Source organism: Balaenoptera physalus (assembly GCF_965194825.1).
Source record: "Balaenoptera physalus genome assembly, chromosome: 9".
Taxonomy (NCBI): Eukaryota; Metazoa; Chordata; class Mammalia; order Artiodactyla; family Balaenopteridae; genus Balaenoptera; species Balaenoptera physalus.
In genome coordinates, this window is record NC_138888.1 from 44,440,586 (window position 1) to 44,457,074 (window position 16,489).

At 41.3% G+C, this 16,489-nt stretch overlaps 1 protein-coding gene across 1 annotated transcript; it reads right to left on the bottom strand.

Annotated features, from left to right (window-relative positions):
- Positions 1-10,994: 10,994 nt before the first annotated feature.
- CALHM6 (calcium homeostasis modulator family member 6) lies at positions 10,995-16,284 on the bottom strand. Its single transcript, XM_082475739.1, has 2 exons — positions 12,555-16,284; positions 10,995-11,557 (listed from the first exon to the last, which is right to left on the bottom strand). The coding sequence occupies exons 1-2, from the start codon at positions 13,080-13,082 to the stop codon at positions 11,135-11,137; spliced, it is 951 nt and encodes a 316-aa protein (XP_082331865.1). The 5' UTR covers positions 13,083-16,284; the 3' UTR covers positions 10,995-11,134.
- Between the last annotated feature and the right edge of the window lie 205 nt (positions 16,285-16,489).

Sequence of the window (16,489 nt, forward strand, 5' to 3'; positions counted from 1 at the left end):
ATAGACCCGGCAAACCATTAATTTGTTTTCTCCTCTTCTGCATCGTTTTATGAGGATTCATTGGGAGTGGGGTACAGATTGGAGTAAGGAATTTTTTTCCAAAGATTCCAACTTGGTGATTTTGCAGCTAGGATTTCAAGTCCATCAAAGTACATTATTTCTTCTCCAGTTTCACTTTGTCTCAGCCCTGCTGGACTGGTCTAGACCTGGCTTTGACATCTAGTTTCAGAGTTAAATACCCTACTTTCTGACTCTCTCAAGAGTTGGATAGCAACTGAGTTAGAGAGTTGGGAAAGGCAGGCAGCTATGGGAAGGATCCTTAACAGCTTGGCTTCTGGACAGTCTTCTGCCTTATGGGGCTGTGACAGGGGAGTGTTAATAGTTTCTGCTGGTCTTTCCTGGAGCCAGATACCTCCCGTGAAACACAGGGAGCATCTGCAAGGTGAGGCCTGTTTGCTTGGATGCTCTCCTGAGTCTGTCCTTGTACGGTGCAGAATGTTTTGTGGTGGTGGCTCTTCTGGACCCAGGCTTCAGTCTGCAAGCAGGCGGGCTGGCAGTGGGCAGGATAATATCCACGGGCAGCTGGTGGGCTTTGCTTTGGGCCCCAAGCACATTCTCTGTTTAAGGGAAAGGGGTCTGTGATCTCCTTGGCTCTGGGTGTGAACGGGCAATGGGTGTGAATGCTTATGGCCTCTGCTGGATGTGCTTTTTCAATGAGATCATTCCAGAATTACATTCCTGTGAAATATTTCACTAGGATAAATCTAGGATGTGAAGCTAGATTTGTGTGAGAGCCCTGGCACTAAAACTCAGGGCTCAGAGAGGGGCAGGAATGATAACTGAGACAAGCAGCTCTTCTTTAGAAGGAAGGGAAGGCAGAAGGAGAGAGAAAATGGTTGTTAATTTCGCATCTTAAACTGGTGAACCGTAAGCACCCCAGGAAGTCAGAACTGCCACTCAGACCGTGGAGAGGGCAGCTGTGATGTTAGTTGCCCCAGCTGCCTGCCACCCCCGAGCAGTATGGCAAGTTGGGGAATTTAAACGTGAACCTCGAAATGTGTCATTTTATTGAGGTCTCTTCTCTTGGGCAGTCATATTTGCTAGATATGACCCTTCTGACCTACTGCTTGAAGAATGTGAGCCTGAATGCCAGCATTCTGGGAGCCAGGTTGGGGAAAATAAAATTCAATATGTATATTTTAACTTTTATTTCACTTTGTTCAATATAGTATTCCTGCCTTCAACTATCCTGTTGTCTCAGATCAGAATTTTTTGAAAAACTCTATCTAGAGATTAAAACCCCCAGTTTTGCTAAGGTAGGGAGAAGCAGTTGCCCAGCTGCTTGGAATGGCAGCAGAGATCTGAGGGACCAGTTCTTCTTAAGCAAGCTTTCAACCGATCCTGCTTTTAACTCTGCTGCCAGACCCATTTCCAGAGGTGACTGTTGCTGCTAAATCCTGACCCTTTTGTACAGATTGTACGGTACAAATCATATTGCTTCTTATCTTTCTCCAGTTCTGGCTTGGGAGTCAGATTTCTCAGGCCTGGTAGTACAGTCACCGCTTACCACCTGCTTTCCAACTTCCAAAAAAAGTGTTGCCTTTTCCTCTCCTGTTCTCTGGTTGCTTTATGACATGAAAAAAGATCCTTTTATTTTGTTTGCTTGTGGTTGAATATGTACTTTCAAACCAACAATTTAAACCAGAAGTACCTCTTTGGGTAGACTTTCACGGCCAATGATCGCATTTATCAAGCACTCCTTAAGCAAGTATAAATTATTGAATCTCAAATTGGAGTGGGGATATAGAGAATGTGCAGTAAAGGTTTACATTTTTAGAAAATAAAATGCCTATTTTATAGAGAGAGATTCAGCACACATCTGCAGGGAGAGTTAGGCAGCTTCTAGCTGGGATAAATGTGCCTATGAGGCTGGAAGGGTTGTGGAATTTTGTTGGTATGTACAGTGGCAAGCAGATTTAAAGTTAAAGCATGTGGACTCAAAGTTAGTCTTCTTAGGTTGCATAGGAATTGAATAGAAAGCAGTTGTCTCATCAAGAGTTCTTGAGCAGAGCTGGGAGCTGAGAAAGGGGTTAGGATTGTTTTGATTTTTTAAGAGGAAAAACATCTGTTTTTTATTTTATGCACTGCCCTCTTTCCAAGTGCTTTTAAGTATCTTTAAAGATGCCTAGACACATGATGATCTGGTCTCCATGAAATAAACTATGGTTTAATGAATCCCCTATGTATCCATTTACTTGCTTGGCCATTGAAATGTTGCCCCACAGCTTGACCATGTCTCAGACTTGAGTTCATTCAAGTTGCTATTTTTGAATAGACTATGCGATTTGAGAATACCGTGAAGCAAGCCAAACAACAGTTGATTTTCCATCTGCCTCTGATTATCTGAGGTACTGCTTCCCAAACTGCATTCTGTAGAACATCAGTAACTCAAGTTGCTAGTGGATACGCCATGAAAAAAAACTTTTGGCTTTTAAATTTTGTTTCTCTATGATATGCAAGAAAAATATTAAATATATTTATATAACTGTTTTTCTTATGCTATAAACTGCCCTTAAGAAACGGAGTGCCATACACAAAAGACAAACAAATAACATAAAAAATCACGTGATTGACGAACACGTGGTTTTCAAGTCTAGAAATGATAGTGTATTTACCAAAACACAATCTCTGGTTACTGATATGTTATCATGGTCATGTACCCTGTGTCTTAAAATTTCAAAAAGTACTTGTGATACTTAAACTCTTTTTTCTTCTTAATGAAATAATAAATATATTTAATCTTTCTCACTAGTTTTTATCAGTTTTGTTGTTGTTTTGTGGCGTTTACAAGATAATTTTTTTTAAGTCTTCAGAAGTCATAAAATCATTCTGGGAAGAGAAAACACAAAATTTTAATATGATACAAACAGGTATCTGATCAAGTGCTACAGTGGGTTTGAGAGGTGAAGTCATGAGTTCAGAGAAGGAAGAGGTTGCTGTGGACTGACGGAGTTGGGGAATGCATTGAGGGGGAAGTATGATTTGAAATGGGGCTTGAAAGTTGGAAGATATTGTGTGATGGGAGATAGTCCTCCCTGGGTCTCTCATGCTTTTGCATGTCTTACTAGTATGCCAGGAATGCAAGACTCTGACTGCTTTTTACCAGGTCATTTCTCAGGGTTGTGTTTGCAGCAACCTGCCTTGAGAGAAAAAATCTCTCTCTCTTAGACAGAAAGCAGGCTTCATTACTACTTGCTATAAAATGGTGGTGCCCTAAGCTCAGTGTTCTCTCCAGCAACACAACACACACCGTGTGCAGGTATCCATCTTAGCTTTCTGTGTTGTTCCCCCTAGGACTTGGGGGCAAGGGGAACCAATGCAAACACAATGCTCATGCAGTCTGTTCTGCTGTGATTAATATAGATTTTGGTCACTGGCCCAGAAATTTCATCTCTTCTGCTAGCCTCCATGATACAGTAACAGGCTAACTATTAGCTTGTAAGTAGGATAAAATCAAATCCCAGTCAAGACATTGGGACAATGACTGAAAAGAGAACCAGTTGAGTGAAGAGGTAAGACTGAGCCTTTCACGCTGTTTAATGGGTGTGGTAGGATGTCAAAAGCCTGATTAACTCAGAGATTATATTTATATTGGGGAATATTAAAAAGTAAGGGTAGACAGGTGGGAGGGAGTGGAGGACAGGTAGATTTTAAAAGCTTTAAATGACGACGCTATGGACTGAATATCTGTGACTTTTCAAAATTCATATGTTGAATTGGTTTGTGTTGATCCACAATGAATGTCAAAATAAAACATCTGTGGATATTGAGCTCTTTGTGCCACTCACTGTTTAATACATGAGAAAAGGTGACCAGACACTGCGAACATACTGGGAAGAGTTCTGAGGAAGTTAGTCTCCATAGCAGTATTGGTTTGAATTAGATAGATTCTTAAGCTGCCACTGTTAAAAAAAATAAAAAAATAACATTGAAAACAACAATCACCATGCCCACAAAAGAAGTTGAATTCAAGAAAAGAACGCTCCAGAGAAAGAAGCTATTGCGGAGAAACCCTGAAATGGCACATCGGGGTGGGGCGGGGAGAATTCTTTAAGACAATGCTGATTACCATGTTCTAGAGCAGCACTGTTCAATAGGAACGTAACTCAAGGGACCTTCGTTGGGAGGCTCTGGGTATCCTGGGAGTTTATTACAGTTTTAGCAGGTTGACTTTTCAGTCCCTCCCTGATGAGTGGGATCCAACTCACTAGGAAGCCTTAAACTATTTCCTCTTTTGTGAAAATTCCTCCAAATATTCCTAGGCAGAATTTATTTTCTCTTTTCTCAAAACACCTTGCTTATGTTTCTAATTATCATGTATTTTATTCCCCTTCCTATAATGGTTAACTGTTTACTTATTTGCCTACCAATTCCTTGAGAGTTCCTTAAGAGTGTTATCTTATTTCTCTCCTTTTCTCCAATCCAGTTAGCCTACTGCCTTAACATAATAAAAATATATTATGTTTATTGAGCATTTTCCTGGCATTATCTCAATTGTGAGCAAAAATCATCTGGGTAAATAATATGATTACTCTACATTTTACAAATGCTGAAACCGAGATTTGGAGAGATGTTTAAGCTCATATCCTTAGTAGAGGCTGAGCCAGAACAACAACCCAGTACTGTAGACTGAATGTTTGTGTCCCTCCAAAATCCATATGTTGAAACCTAATCCCCAATGTGATGGTGTTTGGAGGTTGGGCCTTTGGGAGGTGATTAGGTCATGAGAGCAGAGCCCTCATGAATGGGATTAGTGCCCTTATGAAAGAGACCCCAGCTCTCTTGCCCCTTCCACCATGTAGGACACAGTGAGAAGATAGCCATCTGTGAACCAGGAAGTGGGCTGTCACCAGACACTGAATGTGCTGGTGCCTTGACCTTGGAGTTCCCAGCCTCCAGCACTGTGAGAAAGAAGTTTCAATTGCTCATACACCACCCATTTGTCTCCAGTGACTGAGCTCTTAATCATGATATTGTAAAGACTCCCACATACAGTAGTTATTCTCAGTATATGTTTGGATGTTTCTTGAATGACTGAAAATAAACATATTAAGATGTTGATGGTGAACATGAAGGCATAGGTTAAATGGAGCCCAAAACTTGACAAAGGGAATCACTGAAAAGTGAGCTTCAGAGTTTTAAAAGCAATCTGTGACTTTTGAATATACAACTTCATTTCTCACCACTATCAATTATTTTATCAAACCAAGTTTTCTTAAGTTAATATTCTCCTAGCAAAAAAAACTATCAAAAATGTACTTGAGGCACCATAAGAGAACTCATGTACACACACACACACACTCACACACACACACTCAGATACTTCCTATCTGACTTTAATTCCACAATAACATATTTCATTAGGTCTTAGGCATCGTTCCCCTAGTTCCAGGGCTATGGCCATCTACGGTCGAAAAGGGAGCATCACTTCTTTTTGAAGTCAGCATGTTCTTGCCTTCTGTTGATTATCCCTGAGGGCCAATGGTCTAACGCAGTTAGAATCATCTGATTCAGGTATTGTAGGGAACGTGTAAGGTGGTTATTCAGTTCATTCAGAGTAAAAGCCAAAGTCCTTACACTGGCCCAAAAGTCTTACATGATCTGCCCCTGCCTCCTTACCTCTCTGACCTCATGGCCTACTTTTGTCCCTTAGCTCACTACCCTCAGGTCACACTGTCTAAGCTCTCACCCCTTCAAGTCTTTGCTAAAATTCACTCTTCAATGAGAGAAACAGCCCTCCAATCTCCAGCATTTCTAATACATCTTAGAAAGTTCTTTTTTTTCTTTCCTTCTTAGAATTCTTGTTCCCCTTACATGTCCAATTATTTACTTATTTATTATCCTTACTGTTTATTATCTCTCTTTCCCCTAGAATGCAAGCTCCAAAAGGTCAGGGTCTTTGCTGTTTGGTTTACCGATGTATCCCAAGTACCTAAAATATGCCCGAAACAAAGCAGGCACTCAATAAATATTTGTTGGTTTAAGTGAATGATATAATAATGAAATCTTATAAGTCAAAAGGAAAAAGACAGAAAACCCAAATATTAAAAATAGGCAAAAGGCTTGGATAGGTACTTCATAAAAGAGGGTATCCAATATCCTAGCAAATATATATGCTTACATATATGACTACTAAACATATGAAAAGGTGCCAAAGCCTTTAATGATGGGGGAAATGCTAGTTAAAACCACAATGATAGAGTTACCATCTGCTCCTGCAATCCCACTCCTGGGCATATATCCAGAGAAAGCTTTAATTCGAAAAGATACATGCACTCCAATGTTCATAGCAGCACTATTTACAATAGCAAAGACATGGAAGCAACATAAATGTCCATCAACAGATAAATGGATAAAGAAGATGTGGTGTATATATATATATATATATATATATATATATATATATATATATACACAATGTAATATTACTCAGCCATAAAAAAGAATGAAATAATGTCGTTTGCAGCAACATGGATGGACTTAGAGATTATCATACTGAGTGAGATAAGCCAGACAGGGAAAGGCAAATATATGATATCACTTATATGTGGAATCTATAATATGACACAAATGAACTTATTTATAAAACAGAAAGAGACTCACAGACAGAAAACAAACTTATGGTTACCAAAGGGGATAGTGGGGTGGGGGGGAGAGATAAATTAGGAGTTTGGAATTAATATATATATACACACTATAAAATACACTATACACTATGAAATGAAAAGAAAAAAAAACATAATGAGAAATACCATTACTTACTCACCTGAGTGACAGAAGTAAATAATTGGAAATATCGAGTGTTGCAAAAGTGAGAAGCACTGAAAACTCTCACAGCAGTGTAAATGGGTACAACCATAAGGGCAAATATTTCACAATATCTAGCAAACTGGTATATGTACATGCCCTCGTGTTTCATCTGTTCCTAGGAGCACACCCTGAAAAAAAACCAGCACGTGTATACCAGAATATAAGTACATGAATATTCACTCCAGCATTGCTCATAAGAGCCAGAAACTAGGAAAAACTCAAATACCCATCAGCAGTTAAATGGATAACTAGATTGTGGATATTCATGCAGTGGAATACTATACAGCAAGCAAAATAAATAAGTTGTTCTAGACACAATATGGATGAATCTCTCAAACAAAATCAAACAAGAACGTGATAAAAACAATTCTTAGAAGATAATTTCATTCATAGAAAAGTTCAAAAACAGACAAAACTAGACATTAACAGTTTAGAAATGCACATGCACATGTAGGTGGTAAAACTATAAATAAAAGTAAGGAAATGACCAACACCCCGACTTCTACAGGGAGAAAGTTGGAATTGTGAAGGGGCACATGGGCCAGGATTTGGGGGTGCTAGAAATGTACTATTTCTTTCCCCTCTGTGATGGTTACGTAGACGTTTGCTTTGTAATTATTCTTTGTATATAAATGTTTCATATACTCCTCTCTATGTTTGATTTCTCACAATTTTTAAATGACAATAAATTGCCTGATCTTGTAGAATTTTTCTTTCACTTGGAAGTTTTTATGTTCTCTTCCTATGACAAAGGGTCTTGACAGACCATATCCCTTTTTTTTTTTTTTTTTTTCTTTTTTTGGCCGTGCCATGGGGCTGGCGGGATCTTAGTTCCCCAACCAGTGATCGAACCTGTGCCCCCTGCAGTGGAAGCGCAGAGTCCTAACCATTGGACCACCAGGGAAGTCCCCATATCCCTTTTTTGATATATGTGCCTTTCCTTAGATAAGAATATAATATAATCAATCCCACAGTCCTTACATTGAAATTTATAAGAGATATTTCATAATTAGGTAATGAAGAGGAAGAGACAAAATAAGACAACTAAAGGCTTAGCTTTCAGGGCAGGCCCAGTGTTGGACACACGGTAGGCACACAGTGGGAGTTTGCTGCAGACAAGGTAGGCAGTGGCAGCTGTTGCTGGGTTGACTCAGACAGGGAGCCTTTCTTCATCTTCTATCGTAGGAAGAGTTGTTTACAGTAGGCCACCTGGTAGATAAGATGCAAGATATTGCAAAATTTGGGGATTCCCAGATGTTTTTCAACCAGAGACATTTGCGTATGAGGCTAGTTCTATTTTCAGATGCTTTCCTCAGGACTTTCTTCTTTAATCAGTTTACGGAGCATTGACTACTGTCCACGGCTTTGGATGGAGCAAAGAGAACATGCCTAATCTTACGCTCTGTAAATTGTATCACCTTGCCAGTACTCAATACATATGGAATCATCTCTTAGAACAATATGGCTCTTTTTCAGCAAATACTAATAGCAGATGCTGTGTCTGAATCTCTTCTAAGGTTAAGGCTTTAGAGCAGCATAAAGCCAGGGTGATTACGAAGAATCATTTGGTAAGCCAGCAAAAAACTATACATTGAGTATAAAAATGTTTTTTGAGCCCACGACATGGTCTGTTTGGGGCCAGGGTCAGAGGAGTGATGTATCCTGCGAAATAGTGGTGACCGTGTTCCCACCATGAAATAACTGTGCTGTGTCCTGATCTCACTGTGTTTGTTCAAAGTGGTCTTAGCTATCAGTAGTTGCCAAGTTTCTGAAGGACATGAAAATTCCTGGGGGTCACTAAGGACATCTGTATCTTTTCTGCTCACAAGGGCACATGGGTTTCAAAGGGGAAAAAAATCTAACCCAGTAATAAAAACAGCCAAGTGGCCACTTTGAACTACATGATCCAGAGAGGAGCAGTCCCCTAGCTTCAGTTCTACCATGTGACCTTGGCCTAGCAATGTGACTTCTCTAACCTTCGATTCCTTAGTTAAGTGTGAGTGATATGTTTCATGGGTATTCCACAAACTCCTGAAAATAAAATGAAGTGAAAGATGCAAAACCTCTTTATTGACTGTAAAGCCCTACACCAGTAGTAAGGGTTCTTTTTAATCATTTCTAATTATACTCTTAATATTTATTATTTATTATTTTAAAATCCAAAGATCAAAAGTGCATGAGGTTCAAAAGAATCCCCTGACCCATTATTATTCCTCAGAATTGACCAAATCTGAAAATTTTGTGCCTATCTTTATATACTTTATGAATGTGTGCATATATATGTGTGCATGTGTGTGTGTATTTTTTTTAACAAAAAAGGAATCATATCCTACTAATCAGTAGAATATTATGCAGTAATTTTTCAGGAGGTAAATTGTTATGTATATTTACATGGAACTATGATATTTTATATGAAAAATGTGCAGAGCCACATTTATAGTATGAGATAATGTTTGTCTAGACATGGAGTATACAGCTTCCTCTGGGAAGAACATATTGCAAAGGAATGAGGTGATTTCACTTTTTCTTTCACACATTTCTCCATCATCATTTTTTATCTTAAGCATATATACTTTCACAATAATATTAAAGACTGTGCAAGAGAAAGTGGAGCATAAGTCAATAAAATGGAACATGAGACTATTGAAGACAGTATTATACATAAGTATAAATGGTAGGCCAGAAAAAAAAATTTTGAAGAGAAGAATATACTAAAGAAATTTTAAAATAAAGGAAGCAAAAATGAAAGTAAGCAGGATATGATTTTCAAAATTATTCATTAGGGAATAGAAAAGAACTGATCATGCAGTTTCTCTGCCAACTTTCTTGCAATATATGACTCTCAATAACAGGATATTCAGCTCTACTGACCAGTACTTTTTAATGGCCCCTATGCAACAAAGGGCAAATATAAGCAGGAGCAAGCATCTGCCAAAAGAGGAAGAAGGGCTAAATATGATCTGTGCTCAGTTGTTTTACAAAGTTTTCATAAGTCATTTTTTTAAATGCACAGAACAGCCATAATTTGGAAGATGGACAGGAATGTCAATCTAAGATCCCCTGAAAAGTCCTGGCATTATCAAGCAACAGAATTTTATCTATAGATATTTTTGTTCTCAAAAAAATCCTTGCATCCTTTCCATCAACAAATCCTGTCAAAGTCTACCTTGAATCTATCTTCTTTTTCTGTCTTCATCACCATCAACCAGGTTCAAGTTCACTCCCACCTATTTCCCCTGCAGTAGCCTCCTGATTAATCTCTCCGTTGCCACCCTGGCTCTCCCTCTTCCCCCTGCCATTCCTTTTCCCACAAGAAAAGCAGATCAATCTTCTGAGATGTTCATAGGATGAAAACCAAAATCCTTTGCATGACTTCGAGGGGCTGTACGAGCTGTCCCTTTCACATTTTCTCCAGTCACCTTTAAGGCTTCTGACTGTACTAAGATCTTCCTCACCTCAGTCTTTGTACATACTGTTCTGCAAACTGAAATGCTCTTCTCTGACTCTACAGATTTCAGTTTCTCACAGACCTCCCCAATCCCCTCCTCCTCAATCTAAATCAGCTCACAATTTGTATTTCTATATTTATTTGTATGGTGTAGGCTTTACCTGACTTCCCCAGTCCGTTGAAGCTGTGTAATGACCATATGTGGGTTCATAATACTATCCTTTCTACCTTTGTGTATATTTGAAATTTACCACAATAAACAGCTTTAAAAATTTCCTTCTGATCCTACAAACTAAATACAGGTTATGCCTGCAATTATCATAGTTTTTCAAATTTTGTTTTAAAAAAAATGTACTTCCCTTTTCATGATGATTTTTTTTGTATTTTGTTTTAGTAGCCATAAAATGCCAGTATTTTAAAGTTCCAAACAATGTGCTGTCTGCATGAAAGTGAATTTGAAATTAACATCAGATACCCTAAAAGCAAGGTCTGAAGTTCAATTGTTCTTTTGCTGTTTTTGCTGCTAAATTCTTTTATTTGAAAGCAGCATTATTTTTCAGTGAAAAAGACCCTAGGCTAGGGATATAAAAATTCTGATTTAGTTCCAGCTTGTCACTTTGAGTGAACCATTTAACCTTGCTTCCTTTTTTTTTTATAATATAATAAAGAGATAAAGTTCTAAATTTTTATTTGATTTAATATGCTATGTTTCCATAATTTGGAAGACCAAAAAAAAAAAAGAGTCATAAACAATACCAATGTTTATTTTTTTTAATGAATCAATAACTCAAAAGAACTTTTTTCCTATTCATAAGGTCATACGTCTGGAGTGCTGTTGATATCAGATGAATCTACAAAGCCAAGAACAGGAACCACTGCATCTTCTTTGGAAGATCTGATACTTCGATTCTTCTCTTTTCTGTTCACATATTTGTGCAAAATGCTGTAGTACTGTTCCTTTGGATTGAAAGTATATAGTGATGAAATTTGCTGCCAGTCTTTTATGCTTGGAGTGTTGTATTCCTTTGGATGTGAACACTCAAAGAAACACTTGATATTTTCTTTTGCCAGTTCGGTTGCGTGTTCTGTGGCTTGACTTTTAAGGATCCGCTGCTCCTGTTCCAAATAGATTTTCCAAAATTTCAGCTGCAGGAAGCTAACTGGAGATAGGCATCGGGTGATGGATGTGAAAATCAGGAGGACAATGATAACAACTGCTATCAAGGCCCAGCCCAACACCTTAGGAAAACACAACAAAGTAGCAATTTAGTCACATTTTTTTCTTAGAAATTTTTAAATCCTCAGATAAAGTTTGAACTACTCAGAGTTACGATGATGAACAAGCAACAGTTTTAGGTCTTAATCCCTTAAGAGAAAGAAGTGGCAGTAACCTCTCGAACCCCTCAGTACAAGTGCTCATTTGACAAGACAGTCATTTTCCAAGGCATGTCAGGGGCCCAAGGAGGAGTTTATATGTCGAATCCCTGGAACTCAAAACGTGGAATTTCAGAAAATCCAATGAAACAAACATTCATTTCCAAGAACCTCTTAGCTTTACAAGCCCAGAAGTAGTGTGGGGTGATGGCTTTAGAGCCAGGCAGACCCATTTTAACTGTAACAATTCTGACTGGACAAACAACTTGACCTGGACTCGGTGTATTCGCTGTAAAGACAAAAGAGAATAATAAAGGAAGTAAAGGACCCAGCACAGTGACTGGTACAGAGTGGATGCCTGACACTATACGAGTGCCCAAGTGCCTTTCTCCCTTTCATTAGTTATCCTCAATATTTTGTAATAACCTATAAGGGAAGAGACTCTTCAGAAGAATACACACACACGTGTAACTGAATCTCTGTGCTGTACACCTGAAACTAACACGATATTGTAAATCAACTGTACTTCAATTTAAAAAAGAAAAGAAAAGCAAAAGCACCGAGATAGAAAGGAAGGAAGGAAGGGGGTTAGGGGAAAGGAAGAAGAAAGAAAGGAAGGAAAGGAAGGAGGGAGGGAAGAAAGAAAGAAAGAAGGAAAGAAAGAAAGAAAGAGAGAGGAAGGGAGGGAGGGAGGAGGAAGGAAGGAATGCCTATCGGCTCATGAGAAGCCAACAACCATTCTAGTTAGTCTTCGGATGTCGTATGTCTGGAGAAAGGGCACGCATTTCTACCTCCCCCATTCATCCCCGTAGAAGCCCGTCCCTCTCCGATCCCCACAGCGCGTCCAGCGCGGGCGCCCGACCTGCGACTGGGCCTTGAGATCCTGCTGCAGGTCCTGCACGTCGGGCGCCTGGACCTGATGACAGGGCACCAGCGGCAGCTGGGCCGCGCAGCCGGGGCTGCGGCCGAAGCACAGGCGCCGCGCCACGAAGGCGCTCCCGCTAGCGGCGCACTCGTAGAAGGAGCCCCCGAGCAGCGCCACGGCCACCCAGGTGAGCGGCGCGACCGCAGCGACAGCGCTGAGCTGCGCGCACACCAGGGCCCCGCGCAGCGCTGCGCCGCAGTCAGTGCGCGCGCCCGGCGCGCAGCAGCCGGTCAGCAGGCGCCAGGTGCGCGCGCTCAGCACGTAGCCCAGGAGGAAGAGCGCCAGCGCCGGCACCAGCAGGAAGACCAGGCCGTAGGGCAGGTTCCAGGCGGCGCTGCACGGGCACTGGAACACCGCGGTGGAGAAGATGCGCTCCCCGCCCGCCGTCAGCAGGCTCACCAGGCCGTAACCCAGCGCATTGCGGTGCTTGAGGAGCAGGTCCAGCACCGCCCGAAACTTCTCCATGGGTCTCCTACCCCAGGGCGCCGTGGACGGGCCCGTGTGCTTCTGCCTCTTCGCTGCCCGGCTCCTCGAATGATCTGGGGAGGGTCTGGGGTCGGGTTTTCCCTGCTCTGCTAAGCCGCGCCTTCCAAAAAAGAAAGAGGTCTTCTGTGGGCTTCCTGAGCTTTCGCTTTCTTATTTCAACCAGATTAGGTATGGCAGACTCAAACACACACACCACTGACCTCCCCAGTACCCATCCCTTTCCAGAAGCGGAGGTACTGGTGACCCTTAGCCCTCAATTCAGGAACTCTGAGGGAAGATAGGCCCTGTTCCATTGTGTTTTGTTTCCTCCTAACTGACAAGGGAACTTTCCTTCCCCTTAATGACCCTATGCAGTCACCAAATGAAAAGAATACTTTTTACTTGGGTAAACGGGGAAAAACACCAGCTTTTTCTCCATGGCAGCCACCCTGGCTCCTAAACCCACTCCCAGGCAGACCAAACAATTACAAAAAACGAAACAAAACCAAAAAACGAAACAAAACTGATTATTTAGAGGAAACATTATTCAAGGGCAAATTTCCAGTTTCTCTTTCATAAACTAAATCGTGGCAAAGCCCCGCTCAAATTCCAGTACGTCCATGACGTCTGTCTCCTTTCTGTTCCCCTTCTGGACAGAACTGCCACTGTCCTCTCCTCTGCCTGGTCTCCTGCAGGACATTAGCCTGAATAGACGGTATTGACTTCTGCCTCTTTTTTTTTTTTTTCCTCGCAGGTGGGTCCTAACACTGGCAGTACGTGGAGAAAATTGTCGAATCCTTACTCAGTGACCACCAAGTTGATCAGCAGAGGAGAGCGGTACATAGTTGCTCAAAAAACACTAGTTGAACCAAAAAATTTCAATCTGCAGCCACACCTAGCTAACAGTATTTCCTCTACTTTCGGTGTTCTCAAAGCAGCATTTCTCGGACACAAGGTAAAACCACTTCTGTGAAACTGAGCCTTACTCCGTGCGGCTCTAGAGTGAGGTGAGGTGTACTTGAAAGAACATGGGCGTGAAGTCAGGTGCATTGTGTGTGTGTATGTGTGTGTTTAATAAGTTAGCTCCCCCTAGACTCATCATGCTCATTTGTAAAAGCAGAATATAGTGCTCACTTTTCAAGATTGTTGAGACAAGTAAATTGCGTAGCATCTGTAAAGCACTTTTACACACAGGGTGTGCCTATTAATGAATGCTCAGTGTGAGGGATTACCTCTCACCTTGCAACTTCAGGAGGAGACAACAGACAACTGTGTTGTACATTATTTAAGAATCCAAATGAATGCTCTATTTTAGATCAAGGATTGTATTCAGTGACTCAATGATCCTCCACGACCTTCAGAGGATCCGTGTGCCCTTAGCTGTCCATTTCACTTCAAGGAGGGTGTCTGGATACAGAGTCTGTGGGGGCAGGTCGCAGTCAACTGGTTGCCACTCAAGCCCATCCCCTAGGTTTGCCTTATTTATCTGGGAAGAACAGGTAGCCCACAGAGCCGAATGAACTGTTAGAGATGGGGCAGGAAACATGTTACTCTTTTCTTAGTTCAACTTGCCTCCTGAGCTCCCTCCCACCACCAGTGCCTGGCACAAAACCACCTGGCACTGGGATGAATAGCTGCTCTCTCTGTGTGAGTGTTCAGAAGCTGTCCTCAGATCAAGGTCCTTTCTGTCATGCTAGACAGTTGGGGCCCTCTTCTCTGGAGCTGGACCAGGTACTGCCAGGCTTCCTGTAAACTTGCATCAAAGTTGCATGTTTGAGGCAAATCACTTCTGCTATGACTATCATCTCTGTAAGCCCACATCTGCAAAAAATCTTCCTTCCCTTTTCCTGTGGGTGACCCTCTGCCACCCTACTCCTCTGAGGTGTTGCCTCCTTTTCCACGCTTTCCACATAACCGTCATGAACAAATTCCACTATATCACAACCTTTGTGCAGATGGCTTTATCCAAATCTCCCTTAATTGTAACCTAACTCAAACATACCCTTCCATTCTCTTGCATGAGATTTATTTATTCTCCCACATTTCTCAGAACAAGAGGGAGGGCTGGCATTCCCCCACTACTACATCCAAACCTGGGCTTTTTCCATCACTTCTAACAGTTTATTCTCCATCAGGGCTCAAGCTGTTCAGCATGACCTCCTCCGTCACCTCAGTCCTGCTATCTGTTTTCATTCCCTTCATTTATTAAGACATTTGCATCTGGCGACAGCCTTCCTCTTCTTCCTGGCCGCTGTCAAGGATTTGGTTTCATTTGTATTTAGTTACTATCCTGACTAGAGTAATTCGTTTGTTAACCAATTTATTAATTAGTTCATTTGTTCATTCAGTCATTCATTTAAAGGTTTAATAAGCACCCAGAATATGCTAGGTACCTATAAAAGTGCCTGGTGTTATTGGGTACAACAAGGAACAAGACCAAGAGATGCCCTGCTTTCATTGAGCTTATGTTCTAGTGGAGAGGATATAGACGATGAGGGGGAATGTCCTCAGGTTATGCAGATAATTAAAATACAATCATGTGGTACAGAGTGTCCTGAGAAAGCCTCTATGAGGAGAGGACATTTAAGCAGAAGCGGGAATGACAAAGGCTCTGGGTGTAAAGGAGCTTAGTATTCTGCGGTTAGAAAGACAGCCGGAGTGACGAGAGCATTGAGAGTGAGAAGGAAGGTGGCGCATCACGAGGGCAGAGCTGCAGGTGGAAGGTCAGGTTTAGGGGCTTTATAGACCAGAGTATGCGGTTTATGATCCTGCCCCCAGAAACTCATTACAGACTGAGCTGCATCCTCACCTACTATCCTGTCAGCTTGTGTCTCTAAACACCACCTCCTGGGGATGCCACCACTGTGCTCCCCCCGATCACAGATCTCCCAGATAAGACGGTCCTTCTGTACTTATTCCAGGTTTCCATAACTATTAGAGTCCAGCTGCGGCCCGCCAGCCGGAATTTCCTCCCAGCCCCTGATTTGAGTCTAGCGCCCGGACACCCACCCCTACCACCTCTGGAGCAGTGGGTGGTTCTAGTTCTGGGTCTATTGAAGATTGTCCAGCCCTTTATACCCGGCTCTGTTCTGAGAGGACATTGCTCAGAAGTTCAGCCCTTAGTGCAAATAGAGTAACATAGTCATTCAAGAAGAGTCAAGAATTTTCTCTGAGAGTACACTAAATAATATTTGGAAGAACTTTACACTTTTGAAAACCTATAATTTTTTTTTTTTTTGAAAACCTATAATTTAACACCAGTTTACTTTAGCTTTTAAGAAATGAGTGAGAGACTCTCATGTTAAACACAGCGAAAAACCAATGGTTATGGGTTTGGTTTTGTTTTGTTGAACTGTAGTACTTTGTTTCTCAACACTGTTATTATCGGTGTCAGAAATGGGTTTCAG